A 22,503-nucleotide genomic window follows, 5' to 3' on the forward strand; every position below is an offset into this window, starting at 1 on the left:
GGTGTCCTACGCCTCCGAGCTGGGGACAGTCAGCGAGCAATTACTGTCCCTTGTTCCACTCCTGAATCTTCGAAATAAGTAAGGTGATCCGCTGGCTAGGAAACTAGAGCAGCACCTTTCAGAGTGAAGGCCTCCTTCCATTCCTACCTAGATAGAAACGAACTGTTAAGGCATTTCTAGCTGGAGCTGAGCTGGGAACTTGGTGGCCAAGATGATAGGCACGTATCCCCTATGATCCTTAAATTGAACTTGTCTGACTGAAAGTTGTGGCACCCATCTGTCAGTTAGTTATACACTGGTGGGCCCCTTTTATTTTTGCCAAGTCCTATATCTATTCCACGTCGAACTTTCATACCCTATGTATCGGATCCAGTCCATGGGCCATGCCTATTACCCTCCATCGGATCCAGTCCGTGGACCATGTCTATAATCCCTCTGTCACGGGACCAAGTGATCCTTGGCACGTGACCCCTGACATCTATATCCCCCCTCTGATCGGATCCATTCCATGGACCATTTCTACTTCATAATCTCTGCTGTTGTCAGTTCAATAAAGCGGTTATGGGGGGAATGTATCGGGAGAGCAACCACCCACAGCGAATCGTGTGCAACAGCGACCCTACTGGATACCAATTGAGCCTAGTTGTGCGAGCGTTATCCGCACGATGGAGAGGTACCTGAAAAACCCCACCGAAACTCTAGTAAATCGCACAATTCGAGATTCCAAATATCAGAATTGAAGCATTCACCTCATTGTTGCTAGATTCTTGATTTATATAGACTTTCTTGGTGTTGCAGAGTCCTGTTTGGCCCTTTTGAAACCCCTCTTGTTGCTGCAGCCTGGATGTCCACTTTCATTGTCGACAACCTCTGGCGAACGCCCTCAGGGTATGCTCCACACCTTGTGAACGGTTCTCCTGTTCTATGGCTCAGATTCCTGTTGCTGGTGGAGTCCATCATGCGGACAACGCTCATGCAACTAGGATCAATTGGTTGCTCTCCCGAGACATTCCCAGCAAACGCGCCTGGTGCCATCTTCACGGGCCCTCCTTGTTTCACATCCTCGTTGCTGCCTATATCACACTTGTTGCTCCCTCTACCTCGTCATGGCTCCTGCCTCCAACTTGGCGACCGCTTGTCCCACGTCAGTTCGCGTGCGCTCATTTTGGGCGAGTTTGAACTCTCCACAACTTGCGTGCGTGTTCGAGTTGCCACATCATACCTTCTCCCTCGTTTGGCCTTCCTTGACATCAGTCAAAATGAACGGTTCTAATCAGAAGGAAGTTGGACAAGGCCGGAAGGGCATCCCTACAATCCAAGAGATGATAAGTTGGAACGACGAGCAATTGCTCGAATGGATCCAGCAAACACGACCAGACATTCTCTACGATGACGAGGACGTTTTGACATTCAAAGAGGCAGGAATCAGTGGCTCTACCTTCTTGGAGTATGCTGAGGATCTAGACTTCTTCAAAAGAACTGATCTGCCACTTAGGGTCTATTGGGATCTTGCGTCTCTTGCGAGAAGAGTCAGCAGACAGAGTAGGATTAGACTGTGGATGCAACTTAGACACCAGCTGACAGTGTTAAGACGATCAACCGAACCAGATAGCCGGCCGAAGAAGAAAAGGTAATGACGCCTTTAATGTGCTAGACGATAGCCAGCTAACGACGTTATAGGGGAGGAAATAAACGCACCAGAAGAACCGTTCACTTCGCCAAAAGTATGTCAAGAATACGAAGAAGACCAGATACGATGGGCCATCGCAGCGAACGAGCGAAGGAAGGCCATTAGGGAAATGATTACACAGATGAACGACTCTCCTGATCAGCATTCCAATTCAGTTGATCCTCTTCCTGGAGCTGTCGATAAACTTTCAGACCCTACATTAAACCACACGCTCGACTTCCCATTTAGCGGTCTTACACCACCAGGTTTCCGAGGACCCGATCGAGCCGAAGAAAAGTGGTTCTATATGGGGAGAACGATGTTCAAAGACCTCCTTAATGAGGTGAGGGACGTGCGAAAGAGTCGCGTTTATCAAAGAATCTGGCTCTATGGAAACCGGGGCTTTGGGAAGTCTCACCTTCTAGCCGCCCTCGTCTGCTACTTTGCTGCTCAAGATGAACGGGTCGTCTATCTACCGAATTGCTGGACGTTGCTCCAGAACCATGTTGACGACGTTAAAACAGCCATGCTGTTCGCCTGGGCAGACGATTTCGCCACCCAAAAGAAGATCATGGCCCTAGACACCGAAGACGAGATTCAGGAATTCTTCAAGCTTCAAAACAACGTTATATTTGTCGTTGATGAGATGAATGCTTTTAAGGCCGATATCTGGTATGGGGGGGACGATGCCCCAAAGGTACGTCGTTGGATAATCAGTTTCACCTCTTACCATAAATCAATCTTCAGTACCTGTGCAAACTCTACGGACGACCTGGAAGAGGTCAGCTATCAGACCTCGAACAGGGTGGTACGCCTCTATGGGGGTTTCACTAAGGCAAGTAATGTCAAATTTGTGTCACCACGAGGCTTCTGACTGCCGTAGACGGAAATGGAGCAGTGGTGGAAGCAGCATAAAGATGCCAAGATGGGACGGTATTCCCGGCATAAGGTTGAAGATGTTACGGGCTGTATCCCATTTCTCTTGAAGCAATGTGTGGTGAATGGGGTGATTGATTTGACGCCCCTCAAATCCGACCCAGACTACGACCAAACTGTGGCGTTTGTGCAGCAAATCAGGTCTACTGCTACGGCTCTTGATTGGAAGTGGTATGTTCGACTGATCTGGTGCTTCGAACATTCTGACTTTTTAGGTATTGCGCCTACATGAGGGCGTGCATTCTTAACAGGCCAGTACCACCTAGATGGACGGAACACATCGAACTGGTCGACCATCGATCCTTCTATCAGGATAACTTCGACATTGGACGATATACCTGCGGTCTAGTTCGCGATGCTGTAGCAAATCAGCTTCTCGAGTTGGATATTACTTTCATCGACATCGGCTCTCTGGCTTCACTGCGCGACTTTGTCTACAATCGATCTGTCCTTGGGTTTATGGTGAAATACGCCGTTCTCGAATCCATCCAGTCAAAAGGCTTGAAGATTTGCGACGGTAGTGACAGGGGTATGGGGTTAAGATTCTTCAAGGACCCATTCGACATTGAGTTCGACATGCTCAATACGCCGGTACTTTATCGCTCCCGCCACATCGATTACAAGACGATAGATGGAATAATTATTTCGGTTAAGACAGAAGAAAGACATGCTGAAGGGGAAAAGCCGAAATTGCTCGTCTTCCCCATCCGGATCACCGTGGCAAGGAATTACTCGAATTGTCGTTTGAGATTCTTGCGTGAATACCGCGAGTGGGCCATGTCCCATTCGTCAGAGTTTGATATAGAACTAGAGTTTCTCTGGATTACCCCGGACAAGCGCGACGTTAAACAACACCGGCCCCGTTCACCGTGGCCTGAACATCGAGAGTACTATATTCCTTTCGAGGAGGTTAGTCGAGACATTTGGACCAGGTATCAAAAAGCGGAGAAAGCCAGAGAAGAGGAAGAAACCGAAGAAGTGGACGCGTGATATGATTTATAACAAGGTGATCTAAAGCGCACTAGCGAACGCTGGACGCTGTTGGCCAAGTTTATCACAGCAGATGGGAGAAGTGAAGGACGCAGGGAACGGGAAGAACAATGGATTTCCTGGGCGGAAGATGAGGAAAGCTGTGGTCCAGAATGATCGGAAGGTCACCGATTTCGCTTTCGTGGTCAATGCCGTCATCTCTGCCGCCTTTCTCGTTATGATCAATTTTGTCGTTGTCGGCTGCGTCGCTATTGCGGTGTCTGGGAACTCGGATACTGCGTTCGTCGGAATCATGACCCATTCGCTCTAAAATTCCTCGTGCCACTAGATATTCTCGAGTGACGAAATCCGCACTGCTCACAGACGTCGCCTGTTGAGGAGATTTTGTGCTTTGTCTGCTCGACACCCAACTGGGGAGGGCCGACCGCGAGAAATTTGCTGAAGGTGCGGCTTCCGAAGGACGGTGCATTTTCTCGAGGTAGATATGCGATAAAGGTCGTCATGACTGGGGAGCAATGAAATATGAGCAAAACGGTTGACAACGGTTCCGAAAATGCAGAGGACGTTTCTGACGGTCGAGAATGAGAAAAGGATGGGTGCCATATATATAGATAGTCAGCACTGTCTGACAGCCATCCTGTTTTGCCTCTCCCACAGGGCGCAGTTCGAATGTTCATGGTCTCCAGAATGAAGGGATGGGATGGAGTACTGGCTCGTTCTCCAAGGTCCTGAGGGTTCAAGGACGATGAGAACATCCTGGATGGACTGAGATAGCTGCCTCCAATGGTCCTTTGACGATCCTCCAGTCTCCTTCGAAACCGATGGCCAACCTCACAAGCACCTGCCCGTCGTTGGGGGATCAACATCTGGCATCAGCTTCCAAGATACCAAAAGACTCTTGTCCATCACTTTGAATATGAAATTTAGTCTCCTTATTCTTTCCCTCTTCATGTCCTTCTCCCGGGCAGCCCGACCCTACATCAACAAGCCAGACACACTGGGTAAACACGTTCCCCTCTCGTCCTGGAGGAAATGTAGATTTGATTGACATCCCTTGGATACTGGGACATTTCTTGGCTCCGATTTTCTCAAGGGCAAACTCCCCGACTTTCAAGGCATCTGCAGCGTGGTTTTCAATAATCTTATCGATAATGAATCGATCGATAACTAACCGATAACTTATCGGTCTTATCGATATTGATGTCGATAATGGTCGATAATTCCTCACTGCTTAGGATATCCATTTGATTTCCATCTTTCCTTATTCCATCGTACAAAATATGGATCCTGAAACAAATTCATCCCTTCTCTCACCTTCAACCACCTTGGACTCGGCTGAAATAGGGTCAAAAAGGAGCAAGTCAGCTCATACGACATGGGCCCACGCTCGCGACGTATGTGATGGGGAGTCCCAGTACACCAAAGCAAAGGCTCGCATAGACAGATGACTCTCTCACTTTTGCCGCGGCCATTATTCTTCATCCAAATTGTCGGACGAAGTACATTCGGTACAATTGGAAAAGGATTGGCAGAGGCTTAAGGTGACGACGTTTGAGAGGTTTACCGAGAAAAGATCCCCCCTCTATACGACTACACCCTCGTACGAAAGGAAGCCCTCTCAAGACCTTTTCGATTATGAGCGAATTGCACAAGATTTGGACTAGTTTACTCGACCAGCGAGTCAGGATGAGTACGAAGACTACAGCAATGGGGAACCGTGCGATCTTGGTGACATGCCTGCTGTGTCAGGACCAACCAAGAAAGCGCCGGCCACGGCTATCGTACATGGCAATTGATATCCTGCCAATTCCAAGCTATGAGCGACCAGCTTGGCACCAAATTCGGCTCGCGCCAACTTCGGGTATTATGTAATCGGTACCTAGAATTGTTAGACTCTACCACACAAATAAATGTACCTGGTACATACCTGGGGAAGCAAAATAGAATCTCTTCAAAAGCCTCTCTGGGTGGTCCACAGACTGGATCCGATGACGGGGCAGCGGGGGGAAGTGCCCGCGTGCCCACGTGACACCGCCAAGCAACTTACTCACGTGACAATGCCAAGCCATACGCTTACGTTATTGGCCAGCACGTTGCTCTTGGCGTCGCCACACAACGCCAAGCCCTAACCAGGCGATTCCGAAATTAACAAAATTACAGAAGAGATAGTCAACTAAAGGCTAGGAGCTGTTTGAAACGGATCTAGTTTAGGGCTCTGGTTAATTGCCCCCCGAACGTGGTCCATGGACTGGATCCGATCAAGAGGAAAGAGCACGTGACTCATTCTGTGCCAAGCTTTATCGTTGGTTGCCGATAATCGATCGAGGCGTTATCGGCTTCTCGAAAACCACGCTGGACGGACGTGCTGAAACTCCTGGCCTTGGACGTCAAGGCTGTGGGATTCAGTCAGTCGTTTATGTACGCGAATATTTATGACACGGCGAGCGTCGAAAGCGTAGCTGAATTGATGAAGGAGATTTGCCTCGACGCAGTGAATCCGGGTGTGACAGATCTCAGAGTTGAATTCATCCTATGTAAGTACGACCAATCCATACTCGAGCATTGTATTGATGACAGTAGACTGCGAAGGTTCATCTTGACTATCTCTGGGGACCATATTTGGATATGTGGTGATTCAACGTTCAAATCGAAACGAGCCACATGCTTCTCGACAAAGAAAATAACAATAACGTGCTTTGTCTCCATGCTCTTCCAACACCAAGTATAATGTATCCTGTATTTATTGAACAGAACGAACATGAGCGGGTGATGTACACACCAACGGATATTGTGTAATAGCAGTACCTCCCAACCGTCCTTTTCATGTTGGGTGCAGTTGAAGGACGAGACTGGCTCGAGCGCATTGGCACCAGGCTATATTCGCATTTCAATCCCATCTGCATCACCAGCAGCGCCCAGCCCATCCACCCTACCTCGCGCCTTGCCCTTTCTAGAATTCTTTTGTGCTTTTTCCTTCTCTTTCTCCATCTTCTTTTCGGCTCTTGATTTCTTCACCCTCTTAGGGAACTCACTCTCCGGCCCAACGAGCACCATGGCAGGATGCCAGACGTTGAACATGGCCAGAGAAACAACCATTGGCAGAGCTTCAAGGCAGTAGAAAAATGCCTCGTATCTCGCGACATAGCTGTACTCGCCGTCGGTGTATTCAACGAGCCTGAAGATGATTCGAACTGTGATTAGACCTAGAGCAACGTAGAGAGGGTATAGGAGGCTTCGCCAGCGGTGACGGACGGGATGGACGCGTTCGATCTGGTTCATGTGCCACTGGAATCGAGCGGCAAGGATGGTGAATAGGACGATGAAGAGTTCCTGGACACCCACACCAGCCATGTCTGGATGGTAAGAAAATCAGTTGGAAAATTCTGTAAAGCGATGTCAAGGTGTCGAGGCAAGACGTACAAATATCGATCCCAATCCTGATTGTGTCGTAATCGTCCGAGGTCATTAAACTTGACGATGACCCCTGGACGAGAAAAGCAAAGATATCCAGTATCACGAAGATCAAAGTAAGTCTATGTGCACTGATGCCGAAGACTTTCTTCTCGGGAATGAGAAAGTAAATCATTCTCCCGGCGACCATGTAGACGAAGGCGTTGACCCAAAGTGGTGCGAGGATAATGAGAAGCTGCTGTGGAATGAAATGTCCCAGTCCCCGAAATTGCTTCGCCGAGTATGAGCGGACTGCAAACCCTGCGGTTTCCCACAGACCGGCCATGATGATAACCCAGCAGAATTTCTGTGGAAAAGATTCGTGAGTTTGAAATCCATAATATCCGGGAAATCAGACACATTGGACGATGGGGGGAGGAAGAGGATGCTGCTCACTTTTCGAAAATTGACGGCTTGAATGATGTGCAGTATCGTCGAAAGGCCGAAAAGCACGGCGAACAAAACAGCAGCCCCAAATGAAGGACAATAGACCCAAGCAATGCTATCGTCCTCCCGGGCCGCTACTAAATCGCATTTCATGTTGGACCGATCCTGGTAATGCAAGACTTTATCGAAGAGATTCGACTTCGGTGCAAAATTGGCTGTCAACGTCCGGCAAGTCTAAAGCCATGGTCGATGTCGTCGCCTTTATACATGGCAACCTCGATTTATGCTTGCTGCCTGGTGTCCTGATTTGGGTGCGAGGATTCCCATTGGGAAATCCGCGCCTTACCATTCGCGGCCGTATTGAATACGATACGCATAGCGCGATACGGTGACGCGGCTGGGTCGAGACTTGAAGCAACCAAGGTCATGGCATTCATTCCAATTTTGGTTGCCGAAATGCCTCCATTGGAGGAATGCGGGAGATGATTACGCACTTTTGGTTCCGGATCGTATTGACAATACGATTTGGTTTGGATGTCGCCATTGAGAGAAGCTGAACCCATTTATAGAAGAGACCATAGGAGGTCGAGTTCATCTGCAAGCATCATGTAGAGATCATCAAACGCTACTTCGTGGACTGATTGGTTCAATTGCGGGTTTGCGAAGCTTCCTATTCGGCCTATAATTCCGCATCACTCAGTACCTGGTTGACAACTGGGTCTTCTAATATACGACGTAACTGAGCTCCTTGAGGCTGATCGCACAATCAAGAGTTGGCGTGTTGGATGAAAAGGTGAACCAGTGCGATGAGTCGGCCGATAGTTGATCCACTCCAAATTGGTTCGAAAATTGGTCTTCGACGATTTGTTTGAGGCGCAAGTTATGCCTAGACCAACGTGAAGGATACTAGGGGAGGCTGTCAGCCAGGAAAATCATTCTGAGTTCATCCTGTAGATTCGATTTCCCCGAGTTGTTTTTCCCTCTCGAGGTCAATTTATCGAAGATAGATTTTGGCCACTGCAAGTACTTCCTCAAGTCGTTGGATAATCCGGCCCAAATTTGGTCAGACCATCTCAATGTTGAGTTCAGCCTGTGATTAGTAGACGAACCTTCCGGAAAATCCCAGGGAGTAAAAGGAGCCAACATTATTGACTCCAGGAGATAAAAGAAAAGCATGAGTTGCATAATGGCGTTGTGAGGATTGATTAGCGCCTCGAGATTCTCTTGCGTTGTCCACATGTCGTAGAGGGATATAAAACGGGTATACCCCAGTCGAGAAGACTCCATCAAGCCTGTTAGAACACCTTTGATGCCATGGTAGAACTTGAGTTCAGGGGGTGTCTTCAACAGAGACGAAATCTGCTCTAGCCCGGTTAGGCCGCGCTGTAATTCGCTTACATTTGCCTTGGGCATGCGGGCCAATTCCGGGGCAACAATATCGAGGTGTCGGTTGGGCAAGCCCGTGATCAATCCACCTCCGCGAAAAGTGTTGGCAGCCAAATAACAGCCACGGACAAAGACGATAAAGTCAATCATGCCATCCGCGAGGTATACGGATTGAAATGTGAGCGCATAGCAGGCGGCCAGGATGGCACCCGATTCATTGGATTCTTGGGAGGATTCCGACATCGCCGAGTTGAGCCCTTGAATGGCATAGATCCGATGATCCAAAGCCTCTCTGTGACATGACTCCTGTTCAAGGGACATGGCACCGAGATGGAAGGCTCCAAGTCCAAGTAATGCATGCATAAGGTATGGACGGTGATAAGCCAATCGTGGGATATCCTCGTTCCACATCTTTCCGCTACCGAGGGGCAGATGAGGGACTGCCGCTTGCAGAAAATGATGAAAGTATTGTAGGTCTCGGAGGCTGAAATAGTGCGTCGACAGAGCGATCTCGGGTTTTGGCATGCTAATTTGACTGGAGGGATACATGCATTCTCGTTTCAGATCAATGCAGTTTTCACATTGAGGCTTTTCCTCTCCACACTTTATGCGTCGGCTCTTGCAAGAGTAGCAGCCATTCCGAGATTTCTTATGTGGTCGACGTTGCATGGGTACTGACTTTGGACGCATTGACAACGTGTTGCTCGAAAATGCGGACCCGAAGCAATACTTTGTGATCTTATTGCACTTGCGATCCAAATCCATCTTAGGCGAAGATTTGTTGGCCTCCAGCTTCAGACTCAGAATTGAGTGTCGTCTGTTCTATGGTGGTCGGGCTTGCTTGGGATGATGCAAGTCGTACTTCGGGTCGCCGTTGACAATGGGAGCAGTTTCGGTTTCCCTCGTTTACTGACCAAAGTCGCATCAAAAGAGACTGACCGGTCATAAGGTAACGAAGTCCAAAAGTAGCTACAGTAAAGAAGTTCATTAAACAAAATGGGAAGCTGAAGCCTGGAGCCTGAAGCCTGGAGCCTGGAGCTCGCTTCGCTTGGCGATAAGGCTTGGGAGGTCGCCTAAAACGAGCCCCCTACTAGGCTTCATCCATAGTTGCCCCTTTTTCTACCGTAAGGCTCAGACTCGCTCGGCCACTCCGAGTTCCCTGCCTGCGTCAATGGGAACTCATGTCAACCGACTCATTGCTTTTTTCTTTTCAGCACTTACCAGTCCTCATTCTTCCATATCTCTCGATTGATGACGATTACCTTGTGCTGACACTCTTGCCCAATAAGCCTCCTCGGTTTGTCCCAACAGGTGAGAATGAACGTACGCTTAAGGATACCTGGAGAGTAACAGATAATAAACTCAGGAATCTTGAGCGGGATCTGATGAGGGATGTGTTCCCACTATCGAGTCATGAAACTCTCTGTCCGTGTAAGAAAAACCCGATGGCTACACCGGGGATTCTTGCAGACAAATTACAAACTCCCACTTAAGACTGTGTTAGTACAATCGGCAATTGGACTGGAGTGGCTGAAGTTTCTATCCAACCCCAATTGGGACACTCAAAACGTGCAACGGAGATATGTAGCACATACATCTTGGAGGCTGCAATGCTGGTTCATGAACTAGCGCATGCCGTTTGGTGTCAATCAAATGCTACTTCTCTTCGGTGGTTTGCCAGACTTCCTTGGGAACACCAAACACTAACGTTACAGAGAGAGTTTTTTCTGACCGAATCCTTTTGATGTTCCTCAATGATCAAGGCCTAGCCAAGAGCGTCCACCAGATGACGACTAACACCGTATTTTCTTTCTTCAATCCCCAGATCTTGATTCAGGCCGGGGATGGGAAATTTCCGAATTTCAGACTGGAACGTCTACTGTCCTTCCCTCGGGTGTCCCTGTTCTTAAATTGCCACGACATGATCGGATGCGTCCTGCCATCACAGCCATCAATGAATAGTTCTCTTCTGTTTGGAGACCAGATTAGTATCATCATTCAGGTAAGCCTTCACTGTATATCTAGCACAAACAGTTCTCAAACACGGAGGAAGCTGCTCCGAACATACAACTTCCGTCCTTCTTCTCCCTACGTTTTATGAAATGAACCAGCTACAACGCGAGTCTGAGGTATTGAAACAATCACACAAGGCTAGCGTGCGATTGATCAAGAATCTGATCTTGACTTCAAGTTGCATCGCTCTCATACTAGAAGGTAATCATTATGTCGAACGTTTAACATCCACAAATGACTTCAGGTCTGTCGAACATGTTTGAGTCTGACGAACAGCCCATGTACAATTGTTTTGTACAAAGACAAAACAATCCGCTCCTTGCTTTTCATCTTTTCATCCGGTGAACATGTTCGTCAAGACAAGGCCGTCAAGGTCTCTTTCACGGCCCTTTGTCCCATTCACCATGCTACGGGAGTGATGAGAAACAATGTCACGAAAGGCCGAAAATCCCAGCACAGCATGATATTGGTACAATTGGAGTTGGAATATCCCCCTTTCGCCTTAACCCCCCCTTTGACCTTCTCTCAGTCAGCAGGCAGCTTCCAGTCCTGTAACCACAGTCAAAATATTACGTGTCTACTGAATCGAAGATGAAGCTGCAACAAGCTGCAATTACAACACCTATAATCCGCAAATCCAAGATGCAAATCCAATCGAATACAAAATCAATTCCATTATTCATCTTCCTAGCCATTGTCCTTCTCTGCCTCCCCAACTTCGCTGTCATTTTTCATCGGGTACCGGCGCGTGCGCGAGCGCACACGACGGCAACAATACCGAGACGGAAATATCAAATCTTTTGCTCAAAATATGCCACCACGTTGGAACACGCCTGTCGAACCAAACCATGTTCTCCCTCCCTCTCCGCGAGCACCTGCAGCACCAACGGCACCAGCAGCGGCTGTGGTCAAACCTTGTCAAACCACGGAACGCAACAAGATGAGCATTCAGCCATCCGTGAGTCTTGAAGAAGATATTCTCGACTATCAAAAACAAACACAAACAGAGTCGTCCATTGCCGCGCCTCGACCGACTCGGGCTCGAGTCAGGGAAGGTAAACTTCAAGCACAGAACATCGAAGACGCCGCAGAACACACAGCAAGTTACTCAGCGACCGCACCCTTTGTATCCCCAGCCACACTTCCGAGAAGACAAGCTGACGCCAAACCCGCACAAATGCGGAGCGTGCTAGAAGGGAAAGGCTCATTCAGCTCAGCGCCGCGCGTGAAAAGCCTGAATGTGAAACTAGAGAAAACAGCGTTTGTTAACGTTCATGATGTAGAGCAGAGAGTTCCCCCATCTCTTCCCATTCCGTGTGCTGCGGTGTATCATACACGGACTTACGCTCAATCTCAAGCGCCGAAGGGAGTGAGGTTTGAGATGAATGGGGAAAGAGATGACATTGAGCTTGAGGTTGATGGGGGGATATTGATGTGAAAATGCAAAAGAGATGGGGTATGGATAGTGGATATTGGAACATGTAGTCTTCCGTAGAATTTTGGAGAAGAGGCTAGAATATGGAAAATGCCGAATTTGAATCATCTAAGATCGAATATGGATATTATCACTCACGTGCAAAAAAATTCCCCCATAGGTATTTAACCTAACACATCACCGATGCCAACACAGCCTCATTTTGACTCTGCCTGGTCAAAAGTGACGAACCTCGCAGGCGCGGATTTGGGCCCTGGAGGTAGATTCCGAGCTTCGTTCGTATACAGATCAAGGATCTCGTGCATACTGTCCCTATCGGGACGAGGGAGAGGTGGTGGACTTTCAGCCTCGACAACATCGTCATCATCGACTAATTCATCTGGTAGAGGGGGTGGGAATTCTGCTTCGGGTGCTTCTGAGCAGACTGGCGGGATGAGGACTGGAAGAGGAAGAAGCGAGGACGTCGAGATTGTTGCTGGTAGCGCGACGGTTTCTGTCAAAGGGAGAGTCATTTCTTTTTCCTGGGCCGTGGCTTTGATTTTTGGGGATTCGAGGCATGACGAGACGGAGCTGTAGATTGCAATTAGGAACGTTAAGCTGCTGACTGTGACGACGACGATGAGGATAATAAGCGCGGCCAGGGGGATCATTTTGGAGGAATTCTGCAGATGAGACAGGGGTCTGGTAACGGTGGTTGAGTTAAGAAATCTTAACATCGGATAAGGTAAAGTGGGAAGTCACCTGAAGAATTGAAGGAGGAGGTTTCCGATAGTCGATAGAATAGAAACAAAGAGCATCCCGTCATGATCGGCTTTCGTGGTGAATGAGAACAGAAAAGCAGAACAAAGGGATGGCTTGAACCACAAAGATTCAGTTGGCTGCAGGAAATTGCTCCAATAACTGATCATTGCGCTAGAATAGAAAGTTTGTGCCGAGATCAACACGATTCAAGCTGATTCCCACTGGGCTCATCACAGTGTTAGAGAATATATTAGTTCGGGATGTTTGATTTTGTGACAGGGTTCGCGACGATGCTGCCAAAGATCTCGTCCTGCTCGGCTTTGCGAGCATGTTTCTTCGGAGATCGTGGAAGCACCCAATCAGAGGCAAAGTCAAAGAGGCGTAATATGAGAGGTTGCGGCCAAGCACTGGGAATTGATCCATGGCTGGCCATAACGAGGAACATTCTCCATATCCAAAGAATGGCGTCGACGCTGGTGGCCTTTCTCACAATGGATTCCGCAGAACTTCGGGAGGAGCGCGTCGCTTCGGTCTCGACATACATATTGCCAGGAAGGGGTGGAAGCGTGTCAAATTTGAATGTTCTATGAGATGTTCTCTTGCGCGTGTCCTGACCATCTCCTTATGCGAACGTGCTGGGATAACGTTCAATAGGGCTGCGTCATGTAATGTAAACGCTTTGCCGGATTTGGCAGCCTTCTGACTTTGGAATTCGCGTCTGGGTCGCGCCAGTACGATCGGTCAATCACCAGCAATCAGCAATCAATGCTATCAAAATCAGATTCGCAGTCTCCACGGGCATCCTCCCTCCATTGTACACGGTATCTGTCGCATCTCGGCCCTCAATTCAAAAGCACGCTGACGTCCATCTCCCCTCGCGCATTCCGTCACGCATTTCGCACCGGAATTTCCAGCCAGCTCTACCTTACTCTTCATACCTCAAGATGTCTTTCCTCCTCTTTCCGACCAGACGCATGACCTCTGCCATTCCTGCAGTATCTTCTCGTGCATTATCAACAACTCGACCCTCACAGCTTGCTCGCATGACTCTGGTTGGTCGTCTCGGCACCGACCCAGAGCTCAGCGAAACCAAAAATGGTCAAGTGATCAAATATGTGGTGGGTACCAGCCATGGACCGAAAGAGAACAGACAAACATCGTGGTTTCGCGTTGCCAGTTTTGCACCAGAGGGTGCTCAACGAGACTTGGTGATGGGTTTGAGCAAAGGGTATCTTTTCCCCCCACGCACTAAGGAAGGGGTTCTGAGCTGATAATTTTCGCAATAGAACACTCATCTATCTCGAGGGTGATGCTACCATGCCTATTTACACTGATGCAGACGGTAAAAAGCAGAGCGCACTGAGCCTGGTGCAGACCAAAGTGGAGGTGTTGAAGAGACCTCAACCCAAAGAGGAAGTTGTCGCAGCAGATGCTGCTGGAGCATAAAAATCCTGGCACGAATTCGATTGGTGGGAATTGGTGTTTGAAGGGAACGAATTGACGTACACAATCTTTCTCCAAGAGAAGCAAAAGGAGTTGGGCGTTACATTGATTTGTCGAAGGTGGACAGGAAACTTCTTCCTTGGTCCTTTCGCCACTCTTGACCTTGGGCTTGTAGTCATGGCAGCGCCATTTGCAGAGCGAATAATTGTTGCCTGCGGAAATATCTCTTGGACAAAGTTGTAATACAATTCCAGGGTAGCGGTCTGGCCGCGGTTCATGTTCAACTTCGGACTGACCCTCCTCAATTGAGATTTACTCAGTCGGTCTCCGCCATCCGCATTCCTGCCAGTGGAAAGCCTTCCGGTGTTGAAGAGATGTCCGTAATGATCGTTCCAGGATCTGTTTGACTCGGATGGACATTCCTAGCCGATCTACCCCTGATATTATCCTGTTTGACGCAGTCCGCCGTTAGCAAGACTTTCAATTCTCGTAGACACGACTTGTACATATGAATGGCTTCATGGCCTAGTCCGAAGAATATGAATAGCATATATGCCGTGGCAACCTGGGCCCATCGATTCAACCCAAATCTTTCCGAGGTCGGCCTCTTGATAATTCTTTCTGGCCAATCTGGAGGGTGAACATACGACCAGGAATACATATGTGTGGGTATGACGGCATTGGCTGAAAAAGTATATATGGCGAGAGGGCAATATATGACCAGAAGAGCAAAAGCCAAAGCGAAGAGGCGGGTGAAGCGAGAACGAGTAACCCCAGGAGTGTTTGAGAAGACGGAAGACATCTGTGTTCTATGCCTCCACAAGCGAACAACGGAGATGATACAATAGCCACTGGCAACGAGGCAGAGAACTAGGGGCCACAAGAAGATGAGTATAAGTGTCGCCCAGCAATTGTCGTATGATGGCGTACAACCGGCCGAAGTTCTGATCCAGTATCGGTCTTTCTGGACCATATAATGTGCAGCTGCTATCACGATTGGCATGATGATGCATAGGCCGAGCTCAATGGCGAGCCTGATTCGGCGCTGTTGTGGACTTGGTAAAGCCGTTGTGTTTTCAACGTCGAGAATAGTGTAAATATGTCGAAATAGACTGGCAATAGCCCCATATATCGCAATGCCAAACCCAACGTAAAGTTTCACTTCGATATCGCAAAGGATCTTTCCATTCCACCAAGTATCGGGATTGCGAGAGGTCCAGATCAGCGCATTGACAAAGTTTTGGATATTTAAGAGCAAGGCTGCGAGAGTAAGGACAGTGGTGGCCAGGTTCCTGGCCTTGAGGTGGACAACCAAGGGGAAAATTGAGAGCAGGCATGCTAACAGGGCGAGGACGGCGAATGTGGCAGCATACACGGACAGCGGCATGTTTTTTTTGGTTGGAAGAAAAGAGAGAATGAAGATAATATGGGTATAGGGCAATGAGGATAACTCTATGGCATGAAAGGAAGGAGAGAGAGAAACAAGCAGGAATGCCATCCGCAGGGAATACTCACCTACAAATCCAGGTCTTACACCGTTTTCTCGCAATCTGCTGCCCTTGTCCACCTTAGCTCACCTGAAGCCGCAACTTGATAAGTGCTGCTGAGGGACTCCGGGCAACTCAGAGACATTTTTCCCAAAGCAGTATTGAATAAGGATGGCGTAGTGGGCGAGAGTGGCCCAGTAACGTCGTACCTTGCCAGCTTTCTTCGTCCTTTGACACAGAAGGGGCCAAGAGTAAAGAGTAATTGGTTTCGAGGTGATTGAGAAGCCTTCTATTTAGATACGTGAGGACTATGAGATCCATGTTCAGCCTGTTGGCGACGCGGCCAAGGGATGGGCCTTCAATGATGGTAAAATCTCTCCTCAATCGTGCAGACACTATTAAGCAATCTTGACATGGTTGACATGACAGCGCCTGATGATTGCCAGTGACCATTTGACATGTTTGAGTGATGACAGCTGATAAGGAGAAGAGAGGATGGTGTTGAAAGAAGAGGGTCGATCCCCCCCTGGTGAGAATCTGAGGCCTTGGCGGGCTGGTATTAGAGATAAAAGCGGCCTCCTCGTATTAGTTCCCCCTTTCCAGTCCCTGCTACCTCCAAGTTTCTCCCAGCTTGACCATCTGACCAACCCTCGCCTCAAGACAAGGGCCATTCATTGCTCGTTCCTATCCCATGCCTCTTCTGTGAAACCGTCCCATCTCTTCTAGGCGTCCACGACACGCTTTGGCCTCGCCTTCTTCGCTCACCAAACATGTTGTGACGCGTCAATATAACAGTGGGGTTCACATCCGCCTTGAATCTCATATCGTGATTCATATACATCTTCATATCAAGATCATCTTCGACGCTCTATCTCATCGAGACGGATGCATCCTTTTCGTCATGGCCTCGGAGAAACCACCATCCATTACGCTGCCTCCGCCAATCCATTCCGGCCGTCGGGTCAGCCCTTCGCCACATGGCTTGAGACAACGTCCCTTGGGCCGGTCATCCACTTTCGCCGAAGGACATGCACAACTCAATCGCCGACGAGGTTCGTTCCTCTCTGAAACCCTCTCGGAGACACGAAAGTCTTTGCGTTCCTCCACCGACGACATATTGCTCCCGCGAGCAAAGGAAGGGGACGACCTTCAGGTTCACGACGACACATCTCATTGGCAGTCATTGCCTCTTGGCCTGGCCTTGCTTCCTGCTGTCGGAGGATTGCTTTTCAAGAATGGGAGTGCCGTCATCACTGATGTCACTTTGCTGGGTTTGGCTGCCATCTTCATGAACTGGGCGCTCAGGTCGCCATGGTAAGTTGTCGGAGTCTTCCGTTCCAAATTTGACTGTACCTCATGAGACATGACAGGGACTGGTATCGTGCGGCCCAAACCCCCATCTTCGCTGAACCACCATCGCCGACTGTTTTCTCGCCCATCGATAAAGCAGCAGAGCAGCAGGATCCCACATCTCCCCGCGAGGATGGTGAGGGACTAGCTGAGAGTGGACCAAGCTCAAAGCCTGATGCTTCTTCGGATGCGCTCAATGCGGAAAGTGCATCTGCCGAGAGAGAGCTCCGGATCTATGAGCTCATGGCGTTGTTCTCCTGTTTCGCATTTCCGCTTCTGGCTGCATGGCTTCTCCATGGGATCAGGTCTCAACTTACTCGGCCTTCTGAAGGGCTAGTCTCCAATTACAACCTGACCATATTCATCCTGGTCGCCGAGATTCGACCACTTTCCCATCTCATCAAATTGGTTCAACGGAGAACTCTATTCTTGCAGCGTCGCGTCAATGCCGATGCTCTCATAGAATCGCGTCGGGCTGAAAATCAACAGCTTCGGGATGTCACTCACAGACTGGAGGAATTAGAAGCTCATGTGGCAGAACGTATTGATCGTTCAAGTGGGAAAGAGAATGAATCAGTCGGCGATGAACTTGCAGCGAAAGCATCCGCATTGGCGTCTTCCGATATAAAGAAATCTGTGCAACCCGAACTCGATGCTCTGAATCGTGCGATGCGTCGATATGAAAAGAGGACGACTATCTCGGCGGTGCAAATCGAAGCAAGGCTGCAGGATCTCGAATCCCGGCTGGACGATGTGGTGTCATTGGCGGCTGCTGCTCAGCGAACTGCGGATCGCAAACCAGGCAATTATGTTTTCATTCTTACCAACTGGATATGTGCAGGTATTGTCTTACCTGTGCAGTACCTGATGTATCTCTCCAGCCTGCCAGGGAGAATTCTGAGTGCCGCTATTGCAGTCCCAAGAAGATATGTGCGTAAAAGGTCAAAGTCTCAGCCGGGCAAGGAGAGTCGAGCATCTCGCAGAGGACCATCCACACGTTCTGGAGAGCGTGAAAGGAGACCGAAACCGCCGTCCTGAATGCTGTTACAAAGCCATGGGCATCCTCATATTCCGTTGACCTTGTGGTGGACGTCGCATGAAGCCGTTCCGTGTCAATCTTACTGCGGGTGGTGGTTGTATAGCAAGAAAATCATCAAAGGATTCCCACCGGATTCAATCATTTTATAAGGCCTCGACGGTGATCAAAGTCGTGGTATTTGTCATATGGAACCTGGCCATCCTGCCCGCGCCCTTGTCAAAAGACTTTTCAATTCTGGACCACGGCCAATCCCTCAAGTTGACGTGACTAGCACCATTCAACGTCAGTATTTGCTCCGAGAGACTCGAAACATTCCAGGCCTAAAATTCCACACTTTTACTTCCCCTCAAGTCACCAGACTCGTTGCTACCTATTCTCGCCTTTGGTTGTCGGCGTACACCAAAACTTACCCATTCTCAGGGTCAGAAATCAAACGACCGTCTCAGATCCTCCAAACTGCCGATTGGAAGAATAGTACTATCATCATGTCGACTCGAAATGGAGACGGACAAGCAGTCCAGAGCTGGGTTGATATCAACCATAAAGCCAAAGCAGCTGCAAAAGCTTCTGAATGGTACTCTCTTCTCCTGACGTTCTCCAAATTTGATCTACAACCTGTAAGCGGCGCCCTACCTCACTCTCCTGTCCTTACAACCACCCACTTCCCTCACAAGAATGGTTGGAGCAAAAGATAATCTGCCTGATATCCTGTCCTACCTCGAAGTTCCATCGAGCCCATGCACGGGACCGCATGCCTGACCAATCATTGAAAATGGGTAGATGATTCGAAACACCCACAGTCGCCTAATTCGCTATTTTGAAGTTCTCCCTCAACAAGCCAAGCGCACATGTTTTACAGAACTACTGCCGCCAGTGCCGAACACTTTTGAAATACGGAACAGACTACAGGGGAGAGACGAACCACACCGGGTGTGAGGTCGAGACAATCGAAAAACTCACCCCTCGAAACCTTGCATACAACATGGCCCTGGGCATCTCGAACCTTAGACCCGATGGCCTTGTCAAAGTCAAATCACGCGACGGGTTGACGTTGCTCCTGGTCAGAAAGCTCGGTGTGACCGGAGCCCATTGGGAGAAGACCATCCTCCCGTTGAACCATCTTCTAAAGGGCCTCGGCAACGTACCATACGCTCTGATGAACCGAGCTTGGTTTAGCAGCGTGGAACCTGCTACTCATATTGCAAGAGAGATATCAGCTTCACAAAGTAGCTCATTGGTCCAAACCTCCCTGCGAATGCTTCCTAGCTACCTCGTTCGATCGAACCAAAGCCAAGTCGAAAGCCAACGACACCTTTGACGACGGCTGTGCCCGCGTACCAGGTACTCCTCTCGACGCGACGACTGGGACCCGTTCAGGATGGTGCAACCCTCCGGGGAGCCCTTTGGTGCTGACTCTGGAAGACGGAGGAGTTCTCACCCTGCTCAGGTGCCTGTTTGGTTTACATGGGCATATTAATTGATTCCGGGCACTCGTCAAGTCGGAAAGGGTGAGCAACAATGGGCGGTTTTGGACCTTGGGAATGTGCTGCACTTGTCTATGGTCCAGTTCATGGGGGCTGGAACTGGAGCGGGCTTGGGGACTTGGAGCTGATGCCCTTTAGATAGGCACCAATGAAAGAAGGATTTGAAAAAAAAAAAAAGAAAAAAAAATCGAAAGTTTGTCCAAGTCTTCCTTGTTCGATTCTACAATGTTTTATAGAGTATACTTGGTGGGAGATTTATATGCTAGATGGCGTGTGACTACGGCTCTTCGTAAAGGATCAAGCTATCCAACGAACTGAATCCGGCAGCGACACCGCCCTCATCGCTGTCTTTGCCCTTCGTGCGTAGTAAGTATCCGCCTTCTGTATTATGGAGGATCTCCGGCTTTTTAGTCTCCGGCGTGGTCTTCCACAGACACGTGCCGAAGGTGCCCAGCTCGGAGATCACGTTCCCCCTAACGACTTGCCCATCGCTGCGGAGGACCGTGTTCTTGGCCGCGGACGGCGGATGGATCAATTCCATCAGGATGTACTGCCTCCACTGCGAGCGGGGGATGGAGTTCAGAAACGGCGGAATGTTAGTACGGTAGATGTTGTTACCGCCCCCTTCGCGCTGAGGTTTGAGCACGTGGTTTGCCGCCGTGGATTCGGAGAGCGCGAGACGGATACCCTCTGGTTCTACATTTGGGTCCGGAGAGGAGAGGGAGTATTGTGGCGCAAAGGTCGAGCGGAGGTTTAAGAGCGTGTCGTCCGAGTGGTTTGGAAGGAAGGATTTCACGTGGTCGGTATCAGGTGGTTGAGAGGTGAGGACTTGTTGGATCTTCTTGGATCCGGAGAGGTGGAGGAGGATAGAAGGGCATTTTATCGCGGCGCTGCGCTCGAGGTGGTGTCGAGCTGCCCAGGACGCCGGGGTGTTGTATTCTGTCGGTGCATAGAGCGCGCGGAAGTAGACGAGTGTGACTTCATATTGTGTTGATGGGGAGGATGGGGGGGTGTAGATTAGGGGTCGTGATGGGTTGCTGTCCTGGGACGGGATGGAGGTTAAGGTGAGGATTTTGCTGGTCGGAAGCCGGAAGGAAGGGATTTTGTGCTCCTTGTACAGGTTGCTGGATAGGGCGAGTTGGTCGAAGACATTGCGTTCGGTGTCTTGGACGAGAAAGATAATGCAGGTTGCTAGTTGGGGCTGGGATTTCGAAGGACCATATGCTTCGTGAGCGGCCGCGAGGCCGGCGGTTAATGTGGAGACTGCGGCGTTCGGAGGAGGGTGGCCAATGGATTTCATGGAAGCGCTTTCCGGGGAGTTTGCGAACAGTGGGTGAGGAGGGTATGCGATCGGATGAGATGGGGAGGGATACGTTGCCAGAGTGGTATGCATATTTGCTACGAGACATGCTAGGCCCCCGAATGACGAGGAGATAGTGTTGAATTCGACTTGCTTCAGTGATGGGGGTGCGTCCTCAGGAGCGTGCAACATGTAGTCAGATCTAAACATTCCCAGGGTCAAGTTCTGAGTGTAGCCCTCCTCTTTGACTGATAAGTGAATTTTCCATAGGTTGGCAAGGAAGTCGTCGACTTCTATTAATCTGGATGCACGGTCAGCTGGAGGAATTCCCTTTCATTGTCAACGATCGTCCACTTCCCAGATAACAAATAAAGTCAGATGGGCACAAGCCGAATGGGTACCAACATACTCTGTCATGATTTCTTCAAGCCATTGCTCATCGCTGGCAACGGAGGCATAGAGTTCATTGTAGACTTGCTGGAGACTTCTGGCCTGCTCGAAACAAGGCTTTGGAAAAGGGCTCGGAAATAATGTAACGGGCGCATTGGTGGCTAGGACATGGTTTGGATTGGTCTCCTCCGATACTATTGCCGTGGACGGTCTGATCGCGAGAGCGTGCTCTATGGACCAGTTCTTGACGGTCTGGACAAGGTACTCCTCTTGATCCAGTGTTAGTGAGGGTGGATATGTGCGGTAGATGTCGTTGGGGGCCATTTTCCCTTGATTCTATTGAGCAGCCCAATCAATGTTGTCAACCACAGAACAGTTCGACACAGACTTGGGAGAAGGGATATACGAGGATTCGGGGATCTTGCTCGAGGTATGAGATGTTGCAAGATTTTAGTGTTGCGACAGAGGGTGGTTGCTTAGTCAGCAACCTACTGGGTGCCCAGCCACTTGAACACCCGGCACAATTGCCTTTCCTGAACACGCGCAGCCACTTTACGCGCGCCACTCGAGCATTTTGCATCAGGCTGGGGGCTAAACTTGAGGTGACTGACCAGGCTACCCTCTTCTTTTCATTACCTCGTTATCCGTTCACCACTCGACACTGAACTTTCTCTTGACTCGCTGCCTTTGCAGAGCCTTCTGGACCAAAAACTATGTGAAGGGCCGCCTTCAGACTGTCTTTTTCTTGAGGGGAGGGTGTTGGGGAAGTCCATCCCGCTTTCTCTTTCTCTCGTGCCTTTGTTCTAGTCCCCATCTCTCTTTCCCAGGAAGAGGATTTCAAAAGTGCATCCAAGTCGCTTCCGCCTCCTCAGTTCGACTGCTTCTACCAACTCTTCTTTGCCTGCGCCCGGATCTCTTCGTATAATTTCATCTAGGTCGTCACCCCCCGGAGCCTTCCACCTTCATGACTAACATTTCGCGCCACTCCGCTCACTTCTCTATC

The 22,503-nt window shown here is 49.5% G+C and overlaps 9 protein-coding genes across 9 annotated transcripts; 5 read left to right on the forward strand and 4 right to left on the reverse strand.

Moving 5' to 3' along the window:
- Positions 1-1,259: 1,259 nt before the first annotated feature.
- Z518_01111 (uncharacterized protein) lies at positions 1,260-3,595 on the forward strand (the record flags this gene model as incomplete). Its single annotated transcript, XM_013421712.1, has 5 exons — positions 1,260-1,542; positions 1,592-1,630; positions 1,681-2,366; positions 2,553-2,776; positions 2,821-3,595. 5 exons carry the CDS (start codon positions 1,260-1,262, stop codon positions 3,593-3,595), a joined length of 2,007 nt encoding a protein of 668 aa, XP_013277166.1.
- Positions 3,596-6,469: 2,874 nt separating this feature from the next.
- On the reverse strand, positions 6,470-9,508 carry Z518_01112 (uncharacterized protein; the record flags this gene model as incomplete). The annotated part of the gene is made up of 5 exons (XM_013421713.1): positions 6,470-6,948; positions 7,016-7,352; positions 7,442-7,647; positions 7,779-7,985; positions 8,542-9,508. The coding sequence occupies 5 exons, from the start codon at positions 9,506-9,508 to the stop codon at positions 6,470-6,472; spliced, it is 2,196 nt and encodes a 731-aa protein (XP_013277167.1).
- Positions 9,509-11,642: 2,134 nt separating this feature from the next.
- Positions 11,643-12,269, forward strand: Z518_01113 (uncharacterized protein; the record flags this gene model as incomplete). Its single annotated transcript, XM_013421714.1, has 1 exon — positions 11,643-12,269. The coding sequence occupies one exon, from the start codon at positions 11,643-11,645 to the stop codon at positions 12,267-12,269; it is 627 nt and encodes a 208-aa protein (XP_013277168.1).
- A 194-nt stretch (positions 12,270-12,463) lies between these two features.
- On the reverse strand, positions 12,464-12,916 carry Z518_01114 (uncharacterized protein; the record flags this gene model as incomplete). The annotated part of the gene is made up of 1 exon (XM_013421715.1): positions 12,464-12,916. One exon carries the CDS (start codon positions 12,914-12,916, stop codon positions 12,464-12,466), a length of 453 nt encoding a protein of 150 aa, XP_013277169.1.
- Positions 12,917-13,951: 1,035 nt separating this feature from the next.
- Z518_01115 (uncharacterized protein) lies at positions 13,952-14,453 on the forward strand (the record flags this gene model as incomplete). The annotated part of the gene is made up of 2 exons (XM_013421716.1): positions 13,952-14,235; positions 14,294-14,453. 2 exons carry the CDS (start codon positions 13,952-13,954, stop codon positions 14,451-14,453), a joined length of 444 nt encoding a protein of 147 aa, XP_013277170.1.
- Positions 14,454-14,766: 313 nt separating this feature from the next.
- Positions 14,767-15,837, reverse strand: Z518_01116 (uncharacterized protein; the record flags this gene model as incomplete). The annotated part of the gene is made up of 1 exon (XM_013421717.1): positions 14,767-15,837. One exon carries the CDS (start codon positions 15,835-15,837, stop codon positions 14,767-14,769), a length of 1,071 nt encoding a protein of 356 aa, XP_013277171.1.
- A 1,001-nt stretch (positions 15,838-16,838) lies between these two features.
- Z518_01117 (uncharacterized protein) lies at positions 16,839-18,325 on the forward strand (the record flags this gene model as incomplete). The annotated part of the gene is made up of 2 exons (XM_013421718.1): positions 16,839-17,251; positions 17,308-18,325. 2 exons carry the CDS (start codon positions 16,839-16,841, stop codon positions 18,323-18,325), a joined length of 1,431 nt encoding a protein of 476 aa, XP_013277172.1.
- Positions 18,326-19,308: 983 nt separating this feature from the next.
- Positions 19,309-19,644, forward strand: Z518_01118 (uncharacterized protein; the record flags this gene model as incomplete). The annotated part of the gene is made up of 1 exon (XM_013421719.1): positions 19,309-19,644. The coding sequence occupies one exon, from the start codon at positions 19,309-19,311 to the stop codon at positions 19,642-19,644; it is 336 nt and encodes a 111-aa protein (XP_013277173.1).
- A 443-nt stretch (positions 19,645-20,087) lies between these two features.
- Z518_01119 (glutathione synthetase) lies at positions 20,088-21,824 on the reverse strand (the record flags this gene model as incomplete). The annotated part of the gene is made up of 2 exons (XM_013421720.1): positions 20,088-21,411; positions 21,520-21,824. 2 exons carry the CDS (start codon positions 21,822-21,824, stop codon positions 20,088-20,090), a joined length of 1,629 nt encoding a protein of 542 aa, XP_013277174.1.
- Positions 21,825-22,503: the final 679 nt, after the last annotated feature.

Source organism: Rhinocladiella mackenziei (assembly GCF_000835555.1).
Source record: "Rhinocladiella mackenziei CBS 650.93 unplaced genomic scaffold supercont1.1, whole genome shotgun sequence".
NCBI lineage: Eukaryota > Fungi > Ascomycota > Eurotiomycetes > Chaetothyriales > Herpotrichiellaceae > Rhinocladiella > Rhinocladiella mackenziei.